Raw genomic sequence first — 23001 nt, forward strand, 5'->3', positions numbered from 1 at the left:
GTGCAAAATGCCACTGGGCCACTGCCATCAGAATTTACAAAGAACAAAGGAGGTGGCACCTCCAAGGGAGTCAAGACAGAAGAACAGAAGTGCCCAGGAACAACCTCATGGACTACAACAAAGCCCTTTTATGAAGTTCAGTGGGTGTCAGACTGAGCCTGTATATCATAAACAGTAACACCCAAGAACAACCATTACTAACACTCTATTTAGCACAAATTTTCATCTTCCTTTTCTTCAGAAGTGGGAGATACCTAACTCACAGGTATATTTTCAAGACATACCTGTGGATAGAAAGTGGCTTTAGTGCTGGATGAGCTACTCGAAGAGGCTCCAGTAACATGATTTCTGTCATATAAGGGGGCACCACTGCTTCCTCCCATAAGACTCATAGAGCTAATCATGGACTTTCCACAAGAGATGCCTGCAGTGAGACAGACAGGAAAACAAAGTTACGTAATCCACAATTTTATCTACCAATGTAAAACAGAAAACAAATCCACAGCTGAACAGTGTTTTATGTAAAAACTTCAGGATTACAAGGAACAACATATTTTGTAAAGAAAACATCTCGCCCCCAGACCACCTGTTGTCTCACTGACTGAACTCCTCACAGCCTGCTCTCACTCTCCAGAACAGTCGACCCAAATTTTTCACCCATATCGTTAACAAAGAAATTTTCCAATTAAACAAACTCAGGCATTTGCAAAAAAAGCATTATACATTGCCCAAGAAAAACAAGCTAGAGACCTCCAAAGCTTTCATTTCCATCCAAAGAAATTAAATTGCAAGCACGTGAACAGCAAAAAATAATTATTTTTATTGAAAAAATCACTGCTTAAACTGAACATCAGCAGAGGCAAATGGAAGGAAACCTGGGTGACAGGAAAAGACAACATTCTCCAATCTGTTTTACTCCAATATACACTTACATCAGACAATACATTTTCAGCCTCTTCCTGTCAAAACTATTCAGTGCTAATGGAAGAGTTTCGTTTGGGAGGTTTTCAGAAACTCTTCAGATGCAGGAAATATTTATTACAAGCAGAGTGACTCTATTTGTGATCATCATTCATGACCACTTATTATTTTTTGGAAATGCCATGGTATTAAGAACCTATGTCTTTTCTTTAGAATTAACATCAATGGTACTATTTTCAGCTGTTGTAACTTGCCACAGCAATTTGGATTAGAAAAAAATAACAAATACGAATGAGAATCAGAATGACAGCTTAGTTTAGCACCTAAAAAGGTACAGACGAACACCACTGATACTTGCTTTAATTAAAAGCACTTTAGTGTGAAGTCCAATTTAAAACACCACTGCAAAGATTTCACCTGCAATGATTTCCTCCTCAAATTTTATTTCCTACCACAAAAACCTCTTGATAACCATAAAAACATAATTTAAGCAGGAACAGCTGACCATAGTCATTGAAGTGTGAGAAAGGCTAAACCTAATTTGTATTTGGCTATCTTCAAAGCCATGACTGAAGAAAACAACAATTAGCACATCTCAAAAACATGTTTAATATGAAGAAGTGTCACGTCCTTTCATTTGTCTTTAAGCTGATCATCTATCTGATTTTCATCTGACATGAAAAGCAGACTCCAAGCACTCTGAAGTATGGATTTCTTGTATTCTGACCCTGTCTCTCAGGTTTAGAGGCGAACATTTATTTTCCAGCCTCACGAACAATATGAAGGGATATTCTTTCTTCTCAGGACTCTGCAGTTAAAAATTTGCTATTTCCTCTATGAAAAGTATATTTTACATTTGTAAAATAATTTGAGGTACATAATTTAAGTGTTTACTTTGATGTCTATATGAGGTTTCTGGGTTCTTATTTATTAGCTGAATAACCTGAGCTTTTATATATACTTCAAGTCGTCCTTCGATCTCAGCATCGTAGCTGCATGCACTTCTCCAAATGCTTTGAGTCCTGTGTGAGGTAGAGAAGCTTTGCTGTTTTACAGGTGAAGGTCTGAGACACAGAGAGAATAAATACTGTGTCCAGAAGCAAACGGGAAAGCTGCCTCAGAGAGGGGCTAAACCAAAGGGGATGTTCTCATTAGACTTCAGGCAATGAGCAGCCAGACTACAAAACCATACCCATACTACTTGTGTTCTTCCACATTTGCTGTTGTAACTTTGGGGAGGGAGGTTTATCCCCAGCTTTTTTTGGTGTTCTAGTAAACTAAGCTACTTCACTTCTTTCCTCTGCTTCTTTCCACTGTGGAATAACTTACCCGTCCTGAGCAGACAGGACAAAACTGTGTAAAGACCTCTGATGGACAGGACAGAAACAAGGACATCTGAGTACAAGACACAAAGAAGAACTCAACAGAGCTCTCACTTAGAACGCTGAATGGCACATGCATTCTTGGCTTCCAATATGGAAGTGGTTCACTACCTTTCATAGTGTTTTGCAGGCCTTACATAAGAAGTACTGTGCAAAACCCAGGCTTTATTACATACACCAGAATGAACTATTTAAAGAGGATATTTTCACTGTCAAAATACTGTAGATCTTCTGTCAAATAGAGAGATGCCTGTGCAGATGCAGCCTAGCGTGAAAATTGCTTTTGAAAATCTGGCAAGATGGCTAATGAAACGCGTCTAATAGTTTTTGCATATCTGATCAAATGACAGATTCATAACAAAACCACTGAGCAGATCAACAACATCTAATTTCTGCTCTTTGAAACTCTGTATCTAGCACTCTTAATAACCTGTAAAACTCCAAATTCAGACAATGTAATGGTACTAATTAGGTGCAAGGTCCTTACCATCCTTACCAGTAAAAGTGCCATGTTGAGAACTTCCTGGAGCAATAAAATTAAGAGGGACGTGAGGGGTGCCACTGACATACTCATGTGGAAAAGGACTATTGGGCCCAGCATAGCGCTGACACACAACTCGCTGGCAAACAAAGTACATTCCTCCCATGACAAAAAGTGACAGTATTATACCAATGACAGGACCAATGGCACTACTGTGTGGCTGTGACTCATCTGAAGCTGGCTTTATTTTTTCTGGAAAGAGAGGAGAAAAAAAACCAAGGAGGTCATTAAATGTGGGGCATTATATACGTTGCTGTCCTGGAGTTCATGCAGCAAATCAGTAAGCTCAGTGTCATTCACATAGTGTCTTTGAAAGTACCTGCATCAAACTCGGGCACCTATAACTCCATGTATTCTGATTCAATGCACGAGACTTCATGCCTCCTCTTCACCTTCATGTACATAAAGCAGTATTAGCAAGGTACTCTCTCTCTAGCAATTCATCTCGTAACAAGATTACTTATCATGTTGATATAATGACAGCCTAGAAAGTTTCTTTTTCTCCCCCCCCCCAAGTCTACGGGTTAACAATATAGGACACTTATAAACACGGAGTTCTTCATCAGAGAGGAATCTGCTCTCTCAAAAACCATTTGGGCTAGCAGTAACATTAAAAAATTAAAAGATTTTACCAGTAGGGAAGCTACCATAAGTATTAAGGAAGTGGATGTCTTCCTAGGTAATCTAGGCCTCTAAAATAGAATACTTTTCCTTCCCAAAATATGACTTGCTTTCTAAAAAAACACCTTAGAAATTGGAAGGATAATGCAACCCAGAATATCTGAAATACTTTCTACTTCTTACTTCTTTTTTTCCTATATAGCCCAATGTTAAATAATAAAAAGTGCTGCGGTATTTGAGATGAGCTACATATCATATCTCCCTCTGATTATGGGTAACACATTCAAAATTCCTGCCAAACAGACCTGACATCCCTATGTTTGTTGCACATGTGAAATTCTTCAGTGAATACAATTTTTTCTACATGATTCACACAGTATTTATAATTTTAATTTTTACATATACAAATATATATATATATAAATAAAGTGAAAAAATAAAAATAAACTTGGACAAAGCCTATCAATTTTACATCTTCAGATGGAATTATAGACCCCTTTCCCCCTTAATGAAGTTGTAAGAAGTGAAATGGTTCATCTAAGATTTAAGCCTTCACTTAATAAAATTTTTTTTCAGTGGTCCTGGTTTCTTTCCCTTCAGTGGAAGGGAATGCAAACCAACTGAAATTTGGGAAGGAAGATAAAGGAAATACAAAGATCTACCAATAAACTCTTAACGGCTCAGCATCAAGAATTCATTTCTGTCTTAAAGTCTTTCACACTTGTTAGTGCATGATGGCTTTTATATCAGCTAAGGCCCTAACTTTCAAATAGCCAGAAGAGTTCAGATATGAGACCAGAAAAAAGCAAAGCCAAAATTAAAACATGTTTCCAAATTAGTTATTTTAAAACACACAATTCTCATTTTGGTTAAACCTATCTTCTTTTGAATGCAAGATCCTTATCTAGAAAGTAGCAATCATTTTTATTCCCTACTTCAGTTCCTTCCCTCAGTCAAGCAAGAAACCACAGTATGATCTGTTCCACAAAAAGTCCCCAGAGGAGACAGTCTTATGTCTACATAAAGACACATTTAAATAATTTAAGAACTAATTGCAGGACTGGACTCAAAGTGCAAACAGGAACCAGCTGCATTAACTTGGCAGCATAAAAGTTTTCCAAGTGCACAAAGAAAATAAACTAAAAAAAAAAAAGAAGAAGAAGTGGATTTACATTATCCAGGGAATCAGGGAAACTGGGTGAGAGCTGAGAGATAAATGGAAGATATGAGAGAAGCATAAGAAGTATGTTCAGTCTGAAATTTTCAACAGGAGGGCTAAACATTTTTTGTCGCCATTCTTTTAGGCTTTACTTCTAGTTACTGCTTGGGATCCTTTCACCACTCTTGCTCATGAAATACACTTTTCTTTGGTGTACCCACCATAAGGATGGAAGGAAGAAACAAGGTTACTCTGACCAGACCTGGTGACCCCTCTCATCCCAGCAGTGGCACAGCTTCTGGCAACTGGTGTTCCAAAACCTGACAAGACTCTAAGATATTAAAAACCTCGCAATTAGCCAAGGTCCTATATGACGTGACTATATTTAGCAGCCAAGTACAACTGTGAGAGTATTTGGCCAAGATTCACTGGGCTTCCCTGAAAGGATATTACTATGCAAAGACTGGGGCTCTGCATAAGGAGGTAGAACATTACACCTGAACACAGAACTTGAATCTCAAAGAAAGATATCTCACCACACATAAGCTCATCAGAACCGTCAATGCAATCTGAAAAGGAGTCACACTGTTGCTTCAGGAGGATGCACTGGCCGCTTGCACATTGGAACTGATTGGGTAGACAAATTGCTGCACAGAAAGAAAGAAAAGAGTAAGTACTCCTTGCATGGGAGCATTTGGGCATCTTAAGAAAACCAAAAGAAGTAAGACATGAAGCCACAGTGCATTTTATATTATGACCAGGTAGGGACCAGAACAGCTGCTGTGCTGCTGTGGGTAAAATGGAAGTCTGCATTTCTCTGATTCTTCCTTCTTGTCGTTATACATGCTACTCAGTAGGGTTAAAATAAAATTCTGATTGCAGTAACTCCCCATCCTTTGTCAAATCAGTCCTGTTGGGGCAAAACTGGCATCAGCAAGAATCTCTTACAATAACTAACAAAGTGTAACTGATCACCTGACATGTTAACAAAATGTGGTAACTCAGCTTATTATAAAATGTTATATAGTCTATACGATCTTATGTAGCCCTGCGTAACATAACCTTGCTAAATAACTGTTAAATTTCTTATCTATAGTCAGAAGCCTCTGTTTCAGCAAAAAGGACTTGTTAATTAACTTTGGAATCTCTGTCAAGTCAAAGCATATTACATGACCATTAAAGAGACTGTCTTACAAGGGCCAATAACCATCAATCCCGGTAGGTTCACAGTATAGGTTATTCAATGCAAAAAGAAGAAAAGAGTCTTTTCTTCTGGAGAAGATCCATATTCATGTTTTGGATCATAGCATTGGTGCTGGTGAGAAGTGGACCTCTTGAATAGCCATACGTACTTTGCCATGATCCAGTTTGCAGAGCAGTTCTTGTGTAAGAGAACAAAACCACCTATGGAGAAAAAAAACTTAGCTAGAAGCTCCAAATGCATCAGCTCCTGATTTGGACTGTAATGCCCCCAGTAAGTTGGATGCAACTCCACAAGGTCCTACAGTGCATACAAAACACACAAATGTTGATAGAAGGCTCTAAAAGCATCTGGAGCTCTCACCACATCACTTAGGTTCTTGCACTATGAGAAAGGCCACGTTCTGTGTGCACCTTCCTATTTGCCAATGACTGCCAGCCCTCTACTTATTCTTGCAACTGTCTGCTGCTCCTTTGTCTTCCATCAAGACTTCTGTCTTAATATCCTTTCCCTTCTTACATGCTCTATCTTCTGTTGCTGTTCTGTCTTGTTGGACTCCTTCTTTCTTCTTGATTCAGCAATGGACAACTTTAAGCACTGAACCTCTGTTGTACAGGAGATGAAGTTTCTTCAGTGGCATGGTAATGCAGTTGCAATATCAAGAGATTGTTAACCTTGTGACTTCCACTGGGTATGACAGGACCAGCTAGCAGTGCCACAATAAATTAAAGAAGATGAAAGCCACAGTAGTCTTGAAGATGTGGGACAAGAACCATGAATATATCCAGGGACATTTCTTTGGCCACTTCCGGTCATAGTCTGCAACCCCTGTGCCAATTCTTCAGATTCTATTCCCGAAAAGCATGCCTTGGGAAACCAGGGGACAGGAGAAGCAGCTTCTGATAGAATTAAGGCATTGAACTCAGACCTATGGCAAGGCAGTGATTATCACTGCTCTGACTAGAAGGGAATTCCTCTGATGCATGAGGATAGTAGAAAAGTTCTGTTAAGCCCAGTTAGCATCACCACCTTACTAAACCTCATATAAAGAACAAGAATGTACTACATGCCCCCTTCCCTTTCCCAAACACAGTGGGTTATAGGCTGACGCACGCTAAGGGGTGAGAAAGGCCTATCAGTTTTATTTTCCTTAGGACCCCACTCAGGCTTTGGCCTGTAAAGATTCCTGAGGACTACAGAGGCCATGTTTGCCACATCTCCCTCATCTAACCCTGGACATGGAGTATGTTCATAGCCCTTCTAGGGAAGCGTCAGTCAGCATCCTGGACAAAAGTCTAGTCTTGGGTGGCCCAAGCGCTTGCAGAGGACTAGGCATACAACTACAGAGCATTCAACTGCTAAAGAAACATGCCTTCAACTACTCTAGACCAGATGGTAAGGCTCATCTTTGCCCTCAAAGGGGCTTTGTAGGGCAAGGCAGTCATCTACAGTTCATACAGTGCCAGGAACATTGGCAGTAAGTTTGCTTAGCAGTGCCCACCATTTCACAGGGAGATGACCAAATGCACATTCCACTTTGACTCTGTGCCTGGGTAATGGCACCATTGGGCTATTGCATATGGGCTACACGGTGGACAAAGCAGAGCCTCTTAATGAAGCAATACAGGTACTAAGTACCACCTCTCACAAGAAAGACAGGAACTTGGACACGGCTGATCCTCCTCTTGTTTGCAAAGTAGGTACTGGTGTTCTGGGGTCCAGGCTCAGATTTACAGAAGACATGGCAAACCCACAAAATTGCTCATTAAAATATACAGAAAAATCTACCCTGCTGGCCCAGTGGCAATGGTTATCCACTAAGTGGGTAGAGCCAAGGGTCCTGAGGCTTCGCAGGGCAACAGCTACTGAATAGTCTCCTGAAATTTTGTACAGCAATAAGAAGCCTTGGTGCCAGCACATAGTCAAGTGTCTGTTTCAGCTATGCTTTGATACTAGATACAGAATATGCAAGTTTTCCCATCAACGAAAGGATGATGCAAATGTACCCATCCATGCTCTCTCTTGGACCCAGATCCTATGGTTGATTACATACAAAGCAGCTGCAGCAGCAGGAGTTCCTTGCATCTCATTCCACAGATTTCTCATAGGCAGGAACATCCAGGATTATAAGCATCAGCTTGCTAAGAGTGAACTCTCAGAACAGCCAATTCAGCCACAAGATTAAGTCCATTTCTTCCTTCCTGTGGTGCCTTGCAGTGACTGCTGTCCAAAGGTGGACACCGTGGAAAAAGTGCAAGCCAAAGTGGTCATTATGCAGGAAAAAAAACCATGTGATAAGTTCTGCCAGTTTCTTTCCTGTTTTCATTCTGAATATGGATTAAAGATACTCTCCCCAACCTCCCTCATATCTATAGTTACATGGTCAGCAATTTATGTAGCTACAGAGAAGTTTAATTTGAGCAACAGATTAAGAAAGAGGGAAAGAAAAACAGAATCAGTGGATACCTTAGTTAGGCTTACGGTTAAAGCTGTTCTTCCTCATTTGAAACTAAAAAAATCTCTCTCTCTCTCTCATACACACACACACGTATGTCAAGAACAGTTAAGAGTCCCAGATGGATAATTATATCAGAAACATGAGTTCAGGAAAATTAATCTTACTATCACAATCTGCTTCGTCAGATTTATCTTGGCAGTCAATTTCTCCATTACAGCGCAAGTGTGCATCAATACATTGTCCTTTCTCACACTGGAACTGGGCTGCAGAGCATATGGGGCAACTATCTTCATCACTCTGGTCATCACACTCTGGAAATCCATCACACCGCCATGCCATTGGAATACAGTCAATCTCTCCAGTTGCACAGGTAAACTGGTCTGGGGAACAAGTTGGAGGTTCTGGAGAAAGAGAAAACAAATCACATTTATATATTCAATATTAACCCTTACAACAGAGGAAAAATAAGATGGACTGTTTCAAGAAAAACACACTTATGCCTGGACTGAAGTTCTTCCGTGACAATATTAAGATTCCAGCAAAGAGGAAAACATGATTTGGCACAGGGAATGAAATTTTGCCAACATCATAACAAAAACTGGATGCATGCTGATTGAAGAAGCTTGCTTTAGCAGGCCAGCACTCAGCTAAGGTCAGGATCTACAAATACTTACTTTGTCTCTAACAGCCACCTTTTGGAAGACACTGTCATACACATAAATTCAAATGAATACTCAATTTCTGATTGCAAACCACATTCTACACAAATTCTAATCCCTGAAATTATATTAGCCTGGAACAATCCTTCATAAAAAACCTGGCACATTGGGTTAACTGGCAATGAATACACCTAAAACATGTAACATCTGCTTCTGCTTTTTCCAGCGGTTTCTCCACAAACAAATTTCCAAGTCGGATATGAATGGAGAAAAAATATTTGTAAAGGTCTGCTAGACATTAAGCTAAGTCCTCTTGCTGGAAAGTGGAGGTTCAGAGAGTAGTCTGAGGAGCACTGTAGGCCTACTCTGATCTTACATTCTTTCACTATGGTCAGAGACAGAACACTGGACCTTGTGCGCAGCCAGTTTTATGTTTGTTGGACCTAAGAAAGCTGCAACTTCCTTCAAATTTGACTTTTCATGGACCCCAAGATCCTGTCATCAATCCATTCCACATCCATACCCACTGCTCAAGTTGCAATCACACACTGACAGCATTAAGCAGCACCTACAACCTCCTGTACAGATGTAACAATTATGCTGTAATAAGGCATTCATAGTTGCTTTCTTCAGAATGTCAAAAGACAAAGACAATCTAGATCAACAACCTGTTGAAAAAAATGCTCCTAATTCTTACATACAGCAAACTAATACACACTTTCTCACCATTAGTATCAATGAAAGAAACAGTCAACGAGTAAGTCCCTTCAGTTGTTATCAGCAGCAGATAGTTATGTCCAAAATGAGGGGGCCATCGCAAAACACCACTGCAGAAAACAGATACCTTTCCACTGATTTAGAAAGTTGCTCGGTCAAATCCCTGTGATGTAATTAAATCAGTTAACAGAGGCAGTCACTACTCCCCACAGCTGCTGTTGCCAGCTAATGCTCTAAGTAGGTATTTCACAGCTTGGATTAACAGAGTACCACATCATACCCTATCTATGACAACAATATTGAGCAAGCTGGAGGTGTGCTCTGACACTGGATGATAACACTCCTCTGGAAACCCAATGAGCTTTTATTAACATTGAGGCTCAGGAATGGACTTTACAAAGAACCCAGCATAAGGAAAGCTTCCCAGTTGTAATGAGTATTTTTCTCCTGAGGGTGGTGTTACAGATCCTAGAGCTATGCAAGTACATGCAAACCATTTTTAAAGTGCTGCTGTCCTTCCTTCATTAGGGAGAAATGTTCAAGAATGAGACTCATGTATAATCAAGAGCTTGAAAAACAAAATGCAAATAAAAATCCAAATGCATTTAATTTTTGAAAATGTAATGATCTTTAAGTTTCTGATTTATGATTATTTGGTGTAGCAATATGAGAATTACAAATGTAGCCTGTGACCTCACAGCTGTAGGTAAGATAAAGATGCCAGATACACATATTAAGATAATTCTTGAATTAAATTTTGACCTGAGTGTGTTGTTTAGATAATTCAACAGACAGATTACTATGTCTGCATTTAGAGCCACATTTAATGTTGCTTTATGGTTGCACTTGGCTGGCACAAGCTTGCATTTAAAAACTTGTCAAGAGTATTCATAGGGGTACATGGAAAAATGTTCTCCAGCCAAAATAGCTATTAATCTATTTTGAAATACTGGCTATTGGCTGCTACTATGGCACACAAGATAGGTTAAAAAGTTGTTGCAGGCTTAGTGAAGGATTAGAATAAAAAAACCAGACACTAAAATGGAGGCCCCTTAATTTTTAGATTTATAGCTGAAGATAACAAAGGAGTGGGATGTCTTGTTGGCCATGTTGTGCAATAACAGTACAGCAAGAAATATAAGTAGATTGATTTTTTTCCCCTCCTGCAGATGTAACCACCTCTAGTCTAAAACCACATAGTGTGTTGTGGTCATGGGAAAGAAAACAGTTTATAATGGAAATGACTGTCCCATGGGAGGTCAGAGTTCAGCCAGAAAATGAAATCCACAGCAAAATGAATACATAAAAAGAAGTCAAGAGGACCAACAGAGCCAAACTATTTAAGATATGATGCCTCCCCAAAAGAAACTATTTTTTATTTTGTTTTGTTTTGTTTTTAATCCCATCTGCAAATGCAATGTAACAAATTTCAAAAACCTTGGGACTGTGAAAGGGAGGTCTAAAGGAAAAGTCTACCATGTGGAAAGAGGTATCCTTTTATTAAAAAGGATAGCAATGGAACTTTTGGCCTACATTTCATTACTAGACAGTACAGTGTTTCGTGTTATGAGGACAAATTCATTTGAAAAACTGGAGTATCACACTGTGGAAATCGTATGCACACTTTCTGCTGCTAGGTCATTACAGGTTGATGCAACATCTTCTTATATGCATTTGTTTAAAGCACAAACCTGTCACATCATACAATTATAAAAATCTCAGTAGAAGATGCAAGTATTTAAGGTCAAACAAGAATATTCTGCTCGTAGTGAAAAGTCACATACGTCCAAAAACTGAAGCAGAAAACAGCTGGTAGAAGAATCAAAGGTCAGTTTAACACATGATACAACAAACCATGTGTTGTAAAACGTTGTGTGTAAATCTGCATTTTGGATTGGAATGCAACCTCAACCTCCATCTTTTTTTATGTAAACTACTTATCAGTACTGTTAAACATAACTCACCTCCACATGTTAAGAGGTTCTGTAGAAGCACAAGGTGCTCGGGGCATGAACATCTTGGAGTCCCATCCCCTTTGGCAATGCAGATGTGTGAACACCCACCATTGTCACGGGAACATGGATGCACAGCTGGAGAAACACACAGAAAAGAATATTAGACAGCATAAAAGAAATCGTAACTACTATCTAGGGCAAACTCACAAAACCTCTCGCAAACCAATTCTGTCTGAGTAACCAAGATTTCACGACAAATTAATAGGAAAATAAATGTAGGCTTTTTCAGTTCAGTGCTCAAAAGCTCATTTACTACTTCATGAGGACTACATTTCTCCCAGTCACAGTGATATGGAGACCTTTAAAAGACTTCTAGAAAGAACTTGGGAGCTCAGGTGAAGAGGAATGAGAAGGCAGATTTGAGAAGGTCGCATTACAGTGTACCTAGACATCCCACCTGCATTTTCAGGGTAGCCAGGCATCAGGAATTAACATATGTCACTCCAGAATGCCAACCCCCAAATTCCTCCTTTAATTTAATAAAAAGCTCTTTAATTAAAGAGCTCTTAATATATAGCCCCTCCACTTCCCTGTTACTCACAAAAATGCAATATATGCAGACACAGTCAATTTTTTTTTTTTAAGATAGAAAGCTATATGGTTGTATTCCCAAAACCGTTACCCAGAAGCACTGAGTACCCGAGAGCTCCTAATAGAATCACTCTAAATGAACGTTAGGTGGATAAGAAACAGGCACAGAGAAGTGAGGTCACTGTCTGAGGACTCCAGCACAACAGAGTCAGAAAAGACCCAGTCTCCTGCCTGCTTATTTGAGCTGACAGCTGAGCATCTGCTAGAGTAATCTGTGTTATTTGTGATCTGCTGAACAATGCATTCTTTACTACTCGTAAGTAATTTCCATAGGGAAGAAACAGTATAGATATCATAATTTCTGTGCTAAAGTTGTTTTCCATCTGTTCAGGTTTCTCAGCAATCTGCTTTCACCTTTAAAGAATTCATTAATGTAATACAGTGTTGGAGACACTAATGTTTGACGCATGGGTTGCTAGCAGAAAAAGTGCATGCATGTATACTTGTGCCAGCAAGCACATATGTGCATATGCACTCTTACTCCTGTGTTGTAACAGAAGTCATCTATGCAGGACAGTTTTCAGATGCAAAAGGCAATTCCTTTCAGCGTGACTTACAAGAAACAGCGCTCTTGCCATAAAAAAATAAACATTTTTTAAAAACACATGGGATATAAAGTAATCTTTTTTTGTAACAGTGCTGAGAATTAAAGAAAAAATTCTTTTTGCATCATTCAGTATGAATTGAAACACACTAAAAATAAGAGAAATGGCACAGAAGAAGAAAAGCTGGTTATTGTGAAAGAAAAAAGAACATCTGGATGAGGATTAGCAGATAGAATCTACTACAGTTTAAATAATTATGCTACCTTATACTTGTAACAGCTTACCCACATAGGCAAATTTGAAAATACTTTCAGCTATCACAGAAACTAATGTACATGGCACAGAGGATTGTGAAGTGGAATAATTTCTTCTGAAAATTAAAGCATTATACACAAATGTAAGCTCCCTATATAAGATGACTCATCACAGGCAACAAAGTTTAAAGATGCCACTGTCATTAGCCCTCTGTTTCCCACATACTGTTTGTGCTTTTATATTATCTTTTATATTCCTGTTAAGCCAGAGGAGCTGTAGGTTGTCACTTTGAGGAGTTCTGTAAGAGGTTTCTGCACTCTCCCCAGACCACAGGAACTTCGACCACCAATCCAGAAAAATAAGGTCCTGCATGCATGATCCCTTTCAGAAGGGAGCACCTAAAATGGCTCCAGCTCCGACGGGAGAGAAGTTTCACATCCATAATAATTCACTGTAGGAGCTTCCTGTCCATTCTCCCTCCCTCACTAGAGGCTTTTATATCATTGATTGTGCTGAGTCAAACCAGTCATGTTTTACATCGGGGTCTGAAACCACTTGAGAAAATGCAAGTACAATCCTTTTCTTTCTTTTAAAAAGTTTTTCCAAGTATTATTACTTAAAAAATTAACAACCATAAGTCGCTTTTAGAATGAATTCAATATCACGTGAGCTTCTACAAAGCAGGTAACTAAGTGCCATGAAATCACATATTCTAGCTATGCAGAAATACTCCTCTGGACAAGAACAAGGAACTTTTTTCTCTTAGTCTAGGATCCTGACTGGCCAAGTTGAAAGCACTCCATGGCTTACTTGAAGCCCACTGGGCAAAGTTATTACAATATTCAGCTGGATGAGAACTTTGAGAGACAGTAACCAAGAGTGAAAGACAGCAGATATTGAAATAAACTCACAGAATTCCTCCATATCAAGCTCTTCCACAGCATGAATGCCTGTTAGGTGAGCAATTCGGCCTTGAATTCTAGTCCTTTTGTACCCATTCATTTTCTCCACTCTCTCAATCATCTGCTGCTGACGATCAATCCAGTACAAGTGATTCCCCAGCACAGTGAGTCCCATCGGCTGAAGGATGTTGGAGTCCTCCAGGGTCACACGGTTAGCACCTGAGATCAACAAAAACAAAGGCTAGTTTTATACCAGTCACCTTTTAACCCCTTTCATAAAAAAACCAACAACAACGAAAACCAAAGCACACCAAACCAAACCCTGAAAATAGTTAAATGTAAGGCCACTGGCTTAATTTGGCTATGCAGACCAAGGCTCTGCTTGCTCAGCCTCATCTCAGGTAAATGCAACCACTTGCAATGACATGAGGGCAAACATACAATATGAAACACAGCTCATCCTTGCATACACTGGCTGGTCACCCAGCCATGATCAGCCTCATGTTGGGATGCTCTGTTACGTGTAATTGTGTACAGTGCCTAAAAGCCTATGTCACCAATACAGACTCAGCTTATGGGCCAAATTTTTTACAATACATTCACACACTGAGCAGTACACTTTGTTGGAATCTACAAGCAACACTGAAATACAACCTTCACTGCCCTTACTCAAATCAAACACATTCATCATGAAAAGCAAGAGGCAAGTACACAAACCCTGTCATATGCTATATCACAACCGCAGGAATATGACACAAAATTATTCACAAAAGAAATGCTCATATTCCAACAGCCACACTTTTTTCTTCACCTTCCCTTTTTTCTTTAGTAAGCAACCAGAAAACCCAAACTCCATGTAACTCAGTAGGCTCTTAAAAACCAACATTCTCAAATGGTCAGGTTTTCTGCTCTACAGAAATGTGCAAAAATCTGCTCTCAGCCAAGGTGTAAAAATCAGGTTAAGTAAAAATGCATTTATGACTGCTTTAACTTCAACTGTTTGCAGTGTTCTACTGCATGCTGCCCTACGCTTAGTGGCATTTAATTGTTGCTTTTGTTATTCTTGTCTAGGATGAACAAGAGATTACAAATTCCTCTATTAATTCACAGAAATTAAGGCTGTGCATGCCTATGTATACTGGATATAATTGTTTTAAAAAATGAAGAATCAAAACAAAATCATAACTTGGTGCTTTTCTTGCTCTCGTATGTCATTTTGGAATAAAGCCCATAGAATCATAGAATAGTTTGGGTTGGAAGGGACTTTTCAAAGGTCACCCACTTCAACCCCCCTGCAATGAGCAGGGACATCTTCAACTAGATCACACTGCACAGAACCCCGTCCAACCTGACCTGGAATGTTGCCAGGGATGGGGCATCTACCACTTCTCTGGACAACCTGTGCAGAGGTTTTCACCACTCTCATTGTGAAAAATTTCTTCGTTATATCTAGCCTGAATCTACCCTCTTTTAGATTAAAACCATTACCCCTTGTCCTGTTGCTACAGACCCTGCTAAAAAGTCTGTCCCCATCTTTCTTATTAGCCCCGCTTCAAGTATTGGAAGGCTGCAATAAGGTCTCCCTGGACCCTTCTCTTCTCCAGGCTGAACAACACCAGCTCTTTCAGCCTGTCCTCTCACAGGAGGTGCTCCATCCCTCTGATCATCTTTGTGGCCCTCCTCTGGACTCACTCCAACAGGTCCCTGTCTTTCCTGTGCTGAGGGCTCCAGAGCTGGATGCAGGACTCCAGGTGCGGCCTCCCCAGAGTGGAGTAGAGGGCCAGAATCACCTCCATCGACCTTCAGGCCACGCTTCTTTTGATGCAGCCCAGGTTATGGTTGTCCTTCTGGTCTGCGAGTGCACATTGCCGGCTCATGCTCAGCTTTTCATCCACCTACCCCAAGTCCTTCTCGGCAGGGCTACTCTCGATTCCTTCACCCCCCAGCCTTTACTGATACTGGGGGTTGCCCCGACCAAGGTGCAGGGCCCTGCACTTGGCCTTGTTGGACCTCATGAGGTTCACACAAGGGCCCACTTCTCCAGTTTGTCCAGGTCCCTGTGGATGGCATCCCATCCCTCAGGTGTGTCAACCGCAACACCCAGCTTGGTGTCATCTGCAAACCTGCTGAGGGTGCACTCAATCCCACTGTCTACCTCACTGATGAAGATATTAAAGAGCACTGGTCCCAATACAGACCCTGAGGGACACGACTCATCACTGATCTGTATCCAGGCATTGAGCCATTGACCACTACTCTCTGGATGCAACTATCCAACCAATTCCTCATCCACCAAATAGTCCACCCATCAAACCTGTATCTCTCCAATTTACAGAGAAGGATGTTGTGGGGGAGCATGTCAAAGGCCTTACGGAAGTCTGAACAGATAACATCAGCAGCACTCCCTTTGCCCACTGATGTAGTCACTCCATCACAGAAGCCCACTAGGTTGGTCAGGCAGGACTTGCCCTTGGTGAAGCCATGCTGACTGTCTCGAATCACTTCCCTGTCCTCCACATGCCTCAGCATAGCTTCTAGGAGGATGTGTTCCATGACCTTCCCATGCACAGAAGTGAGGCTGACAGGTCATTAGTTCCCAAGGGTCCTCCTTTCTACCCTTTTTAAAAGTGGGTGCAATGTTTCCCTTTTTCCAATCTCCAGGGACTTCACCTGACTGTCATGACTTTTCAAATACCATGGAGAGAGGCTTGGCAACTACATCAGCCAGTTCCCTCAGGACTCTGGGGTGCATCTTGTCAGGTCCCATAGACTTATGCATGTTCAGGTTCCCCAGATGGTCACGAACCTGATCTTCTCTTACAATGGGAGGGACTTTGCTCCTCCAGACCCCATCTTTCAGTCCATCCACTTCAGAGGTGTGGGAAGAGAGACTGCCAGTGAAGACTGAGGCAAAGAAATTGTTGAGTACCTCAACTTTCTCCTCATCTGCTGTTACCAGTTTGCCAGTCTTGCTCATCAAGGGGGGTACGTTTTCTTTGACCTTCCTTTTCTGGGTGACATACCTGTAGAAGCCCTTCTTATTATTCCTTGCATTGCTTGTGAGCTCTAGCCATACCTTGGCCTTCCTGACCCCATCCCTCCACAACCCGGCAGTGCCCCTGTACTCTTCCCACGATACGTGTCCCTGCTTCCACTGCCTGTGCATTTCCTTCTTGCCCTTTGGTTTGCCCAGCAAGTCTTGACTCAACCATGCTGGCCTCTTGCCTTACTTTCCTGATCTCTTACACCTGGGGATCAAGAGCTCTTGCACTCTATGGAAAGCATCCTTAAAAATCTGCCAGCTCTGTTCTGCTCCCTTGTCCCTGAGCACAGTTTCCCAGGGGGTCCTACTAACTAACTCCCTGAACAGCTGGAATTTTGCTTTCCTAAAATTCAGGGTCCTGACTCCACTCTTTGCCTGCCCCATGGACTGCGAACTCCACCAGTGCATGATCACTGCAGCCCAGGCTGCCTCCAATCTGGATATCACCAATTAGCTCACTTGTGTGGTGACCAACAGTCCAGTATCGCACCCCTTGTGGTAGGGCTGTCCATTACCTGGCTTAAGAAGTTATCCTCAATGCATTCCAGGAGTGTCCTGGATTGTTTACAGCTTGCCGTGCTATTTTTCGAGGAGATGTTTGGGTGGCTGAAGTCCCTCAGCAGGATGAGAGCCTGCAAGCGCAATGCCTCCTGTAGCTGGAGTGAGAAGGCTTCATCAATAGACTCTCCTTGATCTGGCGGCCTGTAGCAGATACCAACCACAGGGTTCCCTTTGTTGCCTCGGTCCCTGATTCTTACCCATAAGCTTTCGACCTGCTTATGGCTATCCTTCAGAGACAGCTCTTCGCACTCTATCCATTTCTTGACGTAAAGGGAAACGCCTCTGCCTTTTGTTCCTCACCTGTCCCTTCTGAACAGTTTGTAGTCATCGATAGCAGCGCTCCAGTCATGGAATTCATCCCAACAAATTTGAGTAATGGCAACAAGCTTGTAGTTTTCTAGCAGCACAGTGGCTTCCAACTCCCCCTGTTTGCTGCCCATGCTGTGTGCATTGCCCTTAAGTCTGCTTGCATTCAAAAAATAAAAGTTTTGAGTATCTACACAAAATGAGATTATAGAATCTGGATGCATAATAAAAATGCTATAAGCACTGGATTCAACTCATTTGCTGCATAAATTATGTAGAGCTCAGCCAAGCATAAGAATGTAACACTTATTTCAATTACAGATCCTATTAGTTTTGCACATAAAATTACCACTTGCAATGACTGTTGCTTGTCTGTCATGACATACAGCTCGCATTCAAATCAAATTTAGTTGCAAAGAGCTCATAAATTCTTGGACTTGCAACCGGGGTTCTCTAGCCCTGAATTTATTTTGTTTCCAAACCAATGAGGAAGACATCTTTGTTTTCTCCTCTTTTCAGAAGAAACATGCATGAACTGTATGTGACACTACAGTCCTGGTTGTAATCTGATGTGTCTATTATTATACACACTTCCAATATACCACCAGATTTTACTCTTGCAAGAGTAAAAGAACATAATAAGTGCACCTTCACTAATTTCACTAAATGGGCACTAAACCTGACCCTTAGTACCACTCTCTAGCAGTGCAGTTCCTGAGATGTTCTTTGTCCTAACAGTCTTAAAATTTAGAAATACTAGGAAACATTTTGACAGAATAAGGTTCTCAGTGAGCAAAGCACAGGGTGCTTTGTTCATTTGCCCTGCAACTTGCTGAGCACCCTTTAGCTCTTGTAAGGTTCAGTGTCATTGGATGTTCAAAGACAACCGTCCTTTTGCCAGACTAAGCTTTGTTCATTTGCCCTGCAACTTGCTGAGCACCCTTTAGCTCTTGTAAGGTTCAGTGTCATTGGATGTTCAAAGACAACCGTCCTTTTGCCAGACTAAGCCTCAGGTTTTGAACCAAAAGCACAATTTTCTACTGCATACAAGAATAGGAAAGCCTCATTTCAACTCAATATAAAGAAAACTCCTTCTGCCTTCATGATTTTTTAAGTGCTAAATTGCTCATCCATTTAGAAATAAAAGGCAAGCTGGTTTCCTGGAGGATATCCTGAAGGCGTCCTAAAATCATGAATACATGAGATATCAGGTGACACTTGCAAGCTAGCAGTCCTGCTAGAATCCTAGCCTACTTGAACAGCCTCTGAAATACAGGCCTAAACAGGCTACGTTAATGGTTTTTGGGGGTGTACATCAAGCATCATCGTTTTTCTCCCTCATCTGCAAAAAGCTGAACATTGGTGATTTGAGAAGCTGCTGGAGATAGCACTAGATAAGGTGATTAATCTGTACGATAATTTTGATCTTGAGTAAGTTACAGTCCAAATTATTAATGAATAATTTTAAAAGGAGAGGCAAAGGGCACCTATAGCACTGGATAACACCATTAAATTGTTGTTTAAAAGAATGATCAAAATTAAAAACTCAATCTGAATAAATGAAAGGATATTTTCAACAGATACGGTTAGAAAAAAGAAGTGAAAACATGTTACAAGTAAAGAAGTATTGAATTTCCATAGTAATTAAATACTTTGATTCCAGGAATGAAACAGATGTATATTTTTTTCAAGATGGAAATAAATCATTAAATATAAAGAACATTAAACTGAAAAGACACACCTCTATTTAAAGTCTAATTGAAAACAAAGCACATTTTCACTGCAGCAATTTTATAGCTTTTCCAGTCACTTCAACAATAATATAAAACACTACTTTTCAACTGACTGGTGTGGCAGACAAGTTATTTGCAGGTATGAATATGTAAAAAGCATCAACAACTCTAACTGAAAAATTCAAGAACCTCATAAAGAAAACTGTTAGACATGTTTTTAGTTCTTTCATCCCACTCTGAAAGTTAGGCAGTGGACATCTGAAGTTATTCCATGATTTAGCAGGATGCTGTTAATCAGGGTGTAATACAAGCTTCAGAAACCTCCATAACCATGTCATCTCCCCAAGCCTACAAGGGAATAAGGTTGTCTAGCCCAGCCTAACTGGCATGGAGGATGCTATACACAATTTTGGTCCAATTTATTCAGCAGCCTCAGATTATGCTAAAATATTGCTAATATTAGCCCATTTTGAAGTGCTTTGCTCAGAAAATACTTTTAAAAGGAACTAATTCAGACCAACGTAACTTTGTCTGTCAAATTTCTTCAAGTTGTGATGCAAGACTGCAAAATATTCTAAAATAAAAATATGTTGTTAACTCTTTTAAAAAATCAACAGCTCAGTGAGTCAAATTACAGTGGGCTTTGCGGGGTCAAATACAACCACAGTTTTCTGGCTACATGATACATATCCTCTAGTTAATCAATATTGTTTTCTTTTTATCCTGTAGCTTTCCCCTGCTTTTATCTTACTTATAGGGTTTGATTCTTTAGCTGTGACCCCATCAATGTGCACTAAAAGCTTTGGTTCAATACTAATCAGAGAAAGTTTAGTTTTCCCTGTAAAAAGATCCAAAGAATTGGATTAAAATATATATCCAGTATGCAAACATATGCTTACATGGAGTTTTAGTGTCACAAAAAGGAAGAATGCATACAAAGGAAGCTGCAATCACAGGATACAATTACCAGCATGTGATGGCTTAGCTGCTGATTTATTGATATATAATATATCAGTTTACCTAAGTCATATTGTCAGGTCTTATTAATTCAAGACTTAGATCTAAAACAATATTAAACAGACTCCTTGTACTATGCAAGGACACGGTCCACCTTCCAACCTGTAACATGACAAGCAAGAAGCACCTGCCCCATGCCTGCCCCCATCTGCTAGCTCTGACTCAACTTTGTATGCAGGATGCCTATGTACATACAATTAGAGGGCCTAGGCATAGCTAGGTCCACTTTATGCTACAGCTTCATCAAGTAATATGACTTCCTATTACATGGGGGCCACTTTTTATCAGTAGCAGCACTAGTTACTGACTCTGTCCTCCCTTCTCAATTCACTAACTTCTCCCTGGTATATTCCCCCTCTCGCAAACCATATGATTTCCACATAATCTTCTTTAGAGCCTCTTCTCTTTCTCTTGTGTTTATGGGTACCACTTCAGCCACAATACCTGCATGATATGCTGCTCCTCTGACTTGTTCTTTTACTTTTGGATTTCCTCCTACAGCACTTCTTTCATCACTAGACAAAACCTTCTGATGCATTTTGTGTTACGTGTCCCACTCTGTAAATCTTTTCTTCTCAAACACTCCTATGCTCTTTTCTCCTACAAATTTTTGTAGGTTCTCTGACACCTATCCTGGATTGGACATTTTGTGGCTACACAGGCAGTTTGACAATATCCCCCTATCCAGCTTGATAACCAATGAAAGACATGGGCTGCTTTACCTTCCCAACACCAGCTTCATGTTTTTACCCCCTCCCTGGCAGAAGAGACCTGAGCCTGACCTTGAGCCAGTTTTAGGTGCTCAAAAGTGAACTGTCCTTGTAGAAAAGTGAGCAATTTTCTCCTGTTTATTTATTACTCACTATAACACAAAGGAAGGATGTGCCTACATGGCAAGAAGAGAAAAGCCACAAAAAATTGGAGAATCAGCATTTTATGGCAGATGCCAATCACTAGAACAGCCTAGCTTCTACTCCCTCACACTAGTTCACTTCTCTCTGTACTTCCTTTAAGGGAGTTTCATTTCATGATACATGAATGATGATGAGAGAAATAATCACTAGTCAGAAAGCAGGGCCATTGGATTCTCTGTGCTGTACTGCTCACCAGATAAGTGAGCCTATTTCTCCACTTCTTCAGTACTATCAAGTGCTTTTAAAAAGTCAATGATAAACAGCGCTCTCTAAGATCCATTTGGTGCTATTGCTATGGACATGGAGTAATGCTTTATTTTACTAATATGGAAAAACTACAATGAGTTGACATCTCTTTGCTGTTTTGCAACACTGGTATTCCAGATGAGCTGCCTTATCATCCATCTTAGAAGAAAGCCATTCCCCTTCCTTCTGTTTATTTTTCAAGCTACCTTGATTTACTGAGCTGTAAACCCCAGAGAAAGGAAAAATTGAAGAGTTATGCAAACTTTTCAAACCATAAGGAAAAAAAAAGGGCATGGGGGTGGGGTGATTTAGGAGTTCCATCACTGGCAACACCTATTTAAATCTGATCTTGCAAGAGCTGCTTTCATCAAGTCAAATGGCTCTCTTGGAGTGTGGCAATCATTACAGACATGTTTATTCCAATCACATCAAAGATTGGAGCCCACCGGCAACTGTTATCTATGACTGCCTACACAGAACTGGCAACAGTGGAGACAGAAGTTACTGGGGTCAACATCAAAGAGGGAATGATGTCCTATACACATACACACACTCCGCTCCAAATATTTAACTGCATACCACATACCTGACAAGTCACAGCTTTCAATGCGCTTCAGATCTGCATCCACCCAGAAAAGCTTTCCAAATTTGTTGTCAATCACCAGTGCTACTGGTCGGATTAACCCAGTTGTAAAAAGCACTTCTCTCTCTGTGCCATCAAGGGCTGCACGCTCAATCTTGGGAGCTCGCTCTTGCATGTTGGTGAAGTACATGTACCTGAGAACAAAGACACAAGCCACTTAACTGAGAGCTTCAGAAGGGAGGCAATTCACCTTTGCACACAGTTTATACATTGTAAGTGGGAATGGTTTACACAGGGATGACTGCGGTGACTGTTGCTCCCAGCTGCAAAGATCCAGATCTGTCAGCTGCAGAACCCAAATATTTGCTAACTGGCATATTGAGATATCCTGAAATGAATAGCATTTGTCCTTAATATGCCAGGCCATAAAATGCCTCAGCACTCAGCACTGGCAGCATTGTTTCTGCAGTGGAGGTGGAGGTTGTAAGAGAGTAGCACAGACTTTCTGCAACCGTCCCTGGGTAAAGCTGTCCCCATCTGTCAATCAAAGCCCAGCAGCTCTTTCTGACAAAAAACATTAACCCTCACCTCCTCTCATTCTGGGTTGCCTTCTGCCTCAGCAAGTAGAAGT

At 40.7% G+C, this 23001-nt stretch overlaps 1 protein-coding gene across 4 annotated transcripts in view; it reads right to left on the bottom strand.

Moving 5' to 3' along the window:
• Positions 1-23001, bottom strand: part of LRP5 (LDL receptor related protein 5) — a gene marked incomplete at its 3' end in the record, with an annotated part of 207127 nt that overhangs the window by 3496 nt on the left and 180630 nt on the right. For 2 of the 4 annotated variants that reach the window (XM_082000557.1, XM_082000559.1), the window contains 7 exons: positions 22374-22564; positions 13977-14186; positions 11624-11749; positions 8448-8684; positions 5161-5271; positions 2800-3036; positions 285-424 (listed from right to left, as the gene is read on the bottom strand). In XM_082000557.1, the coding sequence (XP_081856683.1) occupies positions 285-424; positions 2800-3036; positions 5161-5271; positions 8448-8684; positions 11624-11749; positions 13977-14186; positions 22374-22564 (1252 nt within the window). Of the gene's footprint in view, positions 1-284; positions 425-2790; positions 3037-5121; positions 5272-8447; positions 8685-11623; positions 11750-13976; positions 14187-22373; positions 22565-23001 lie in introns of all 4 variants that reach the window. The other 2 variants (XM_082000558.1, XM_082000560.1) reach the window with 2 other exon arrangements.

The sequence above is a fragment of the Phaethon aethereus genome, assembly GCF_964289735.1.
Source record: "Phaethon aethereus genome assembly, chromosome: 5".
In the NCBI taxonomy this organism is placed as follows: Eukaryota; Metazoa; Chordata; class Aves; order Phaethontiformes; family Phaethontidae; genus Phaethon; species Phaethon aethereus.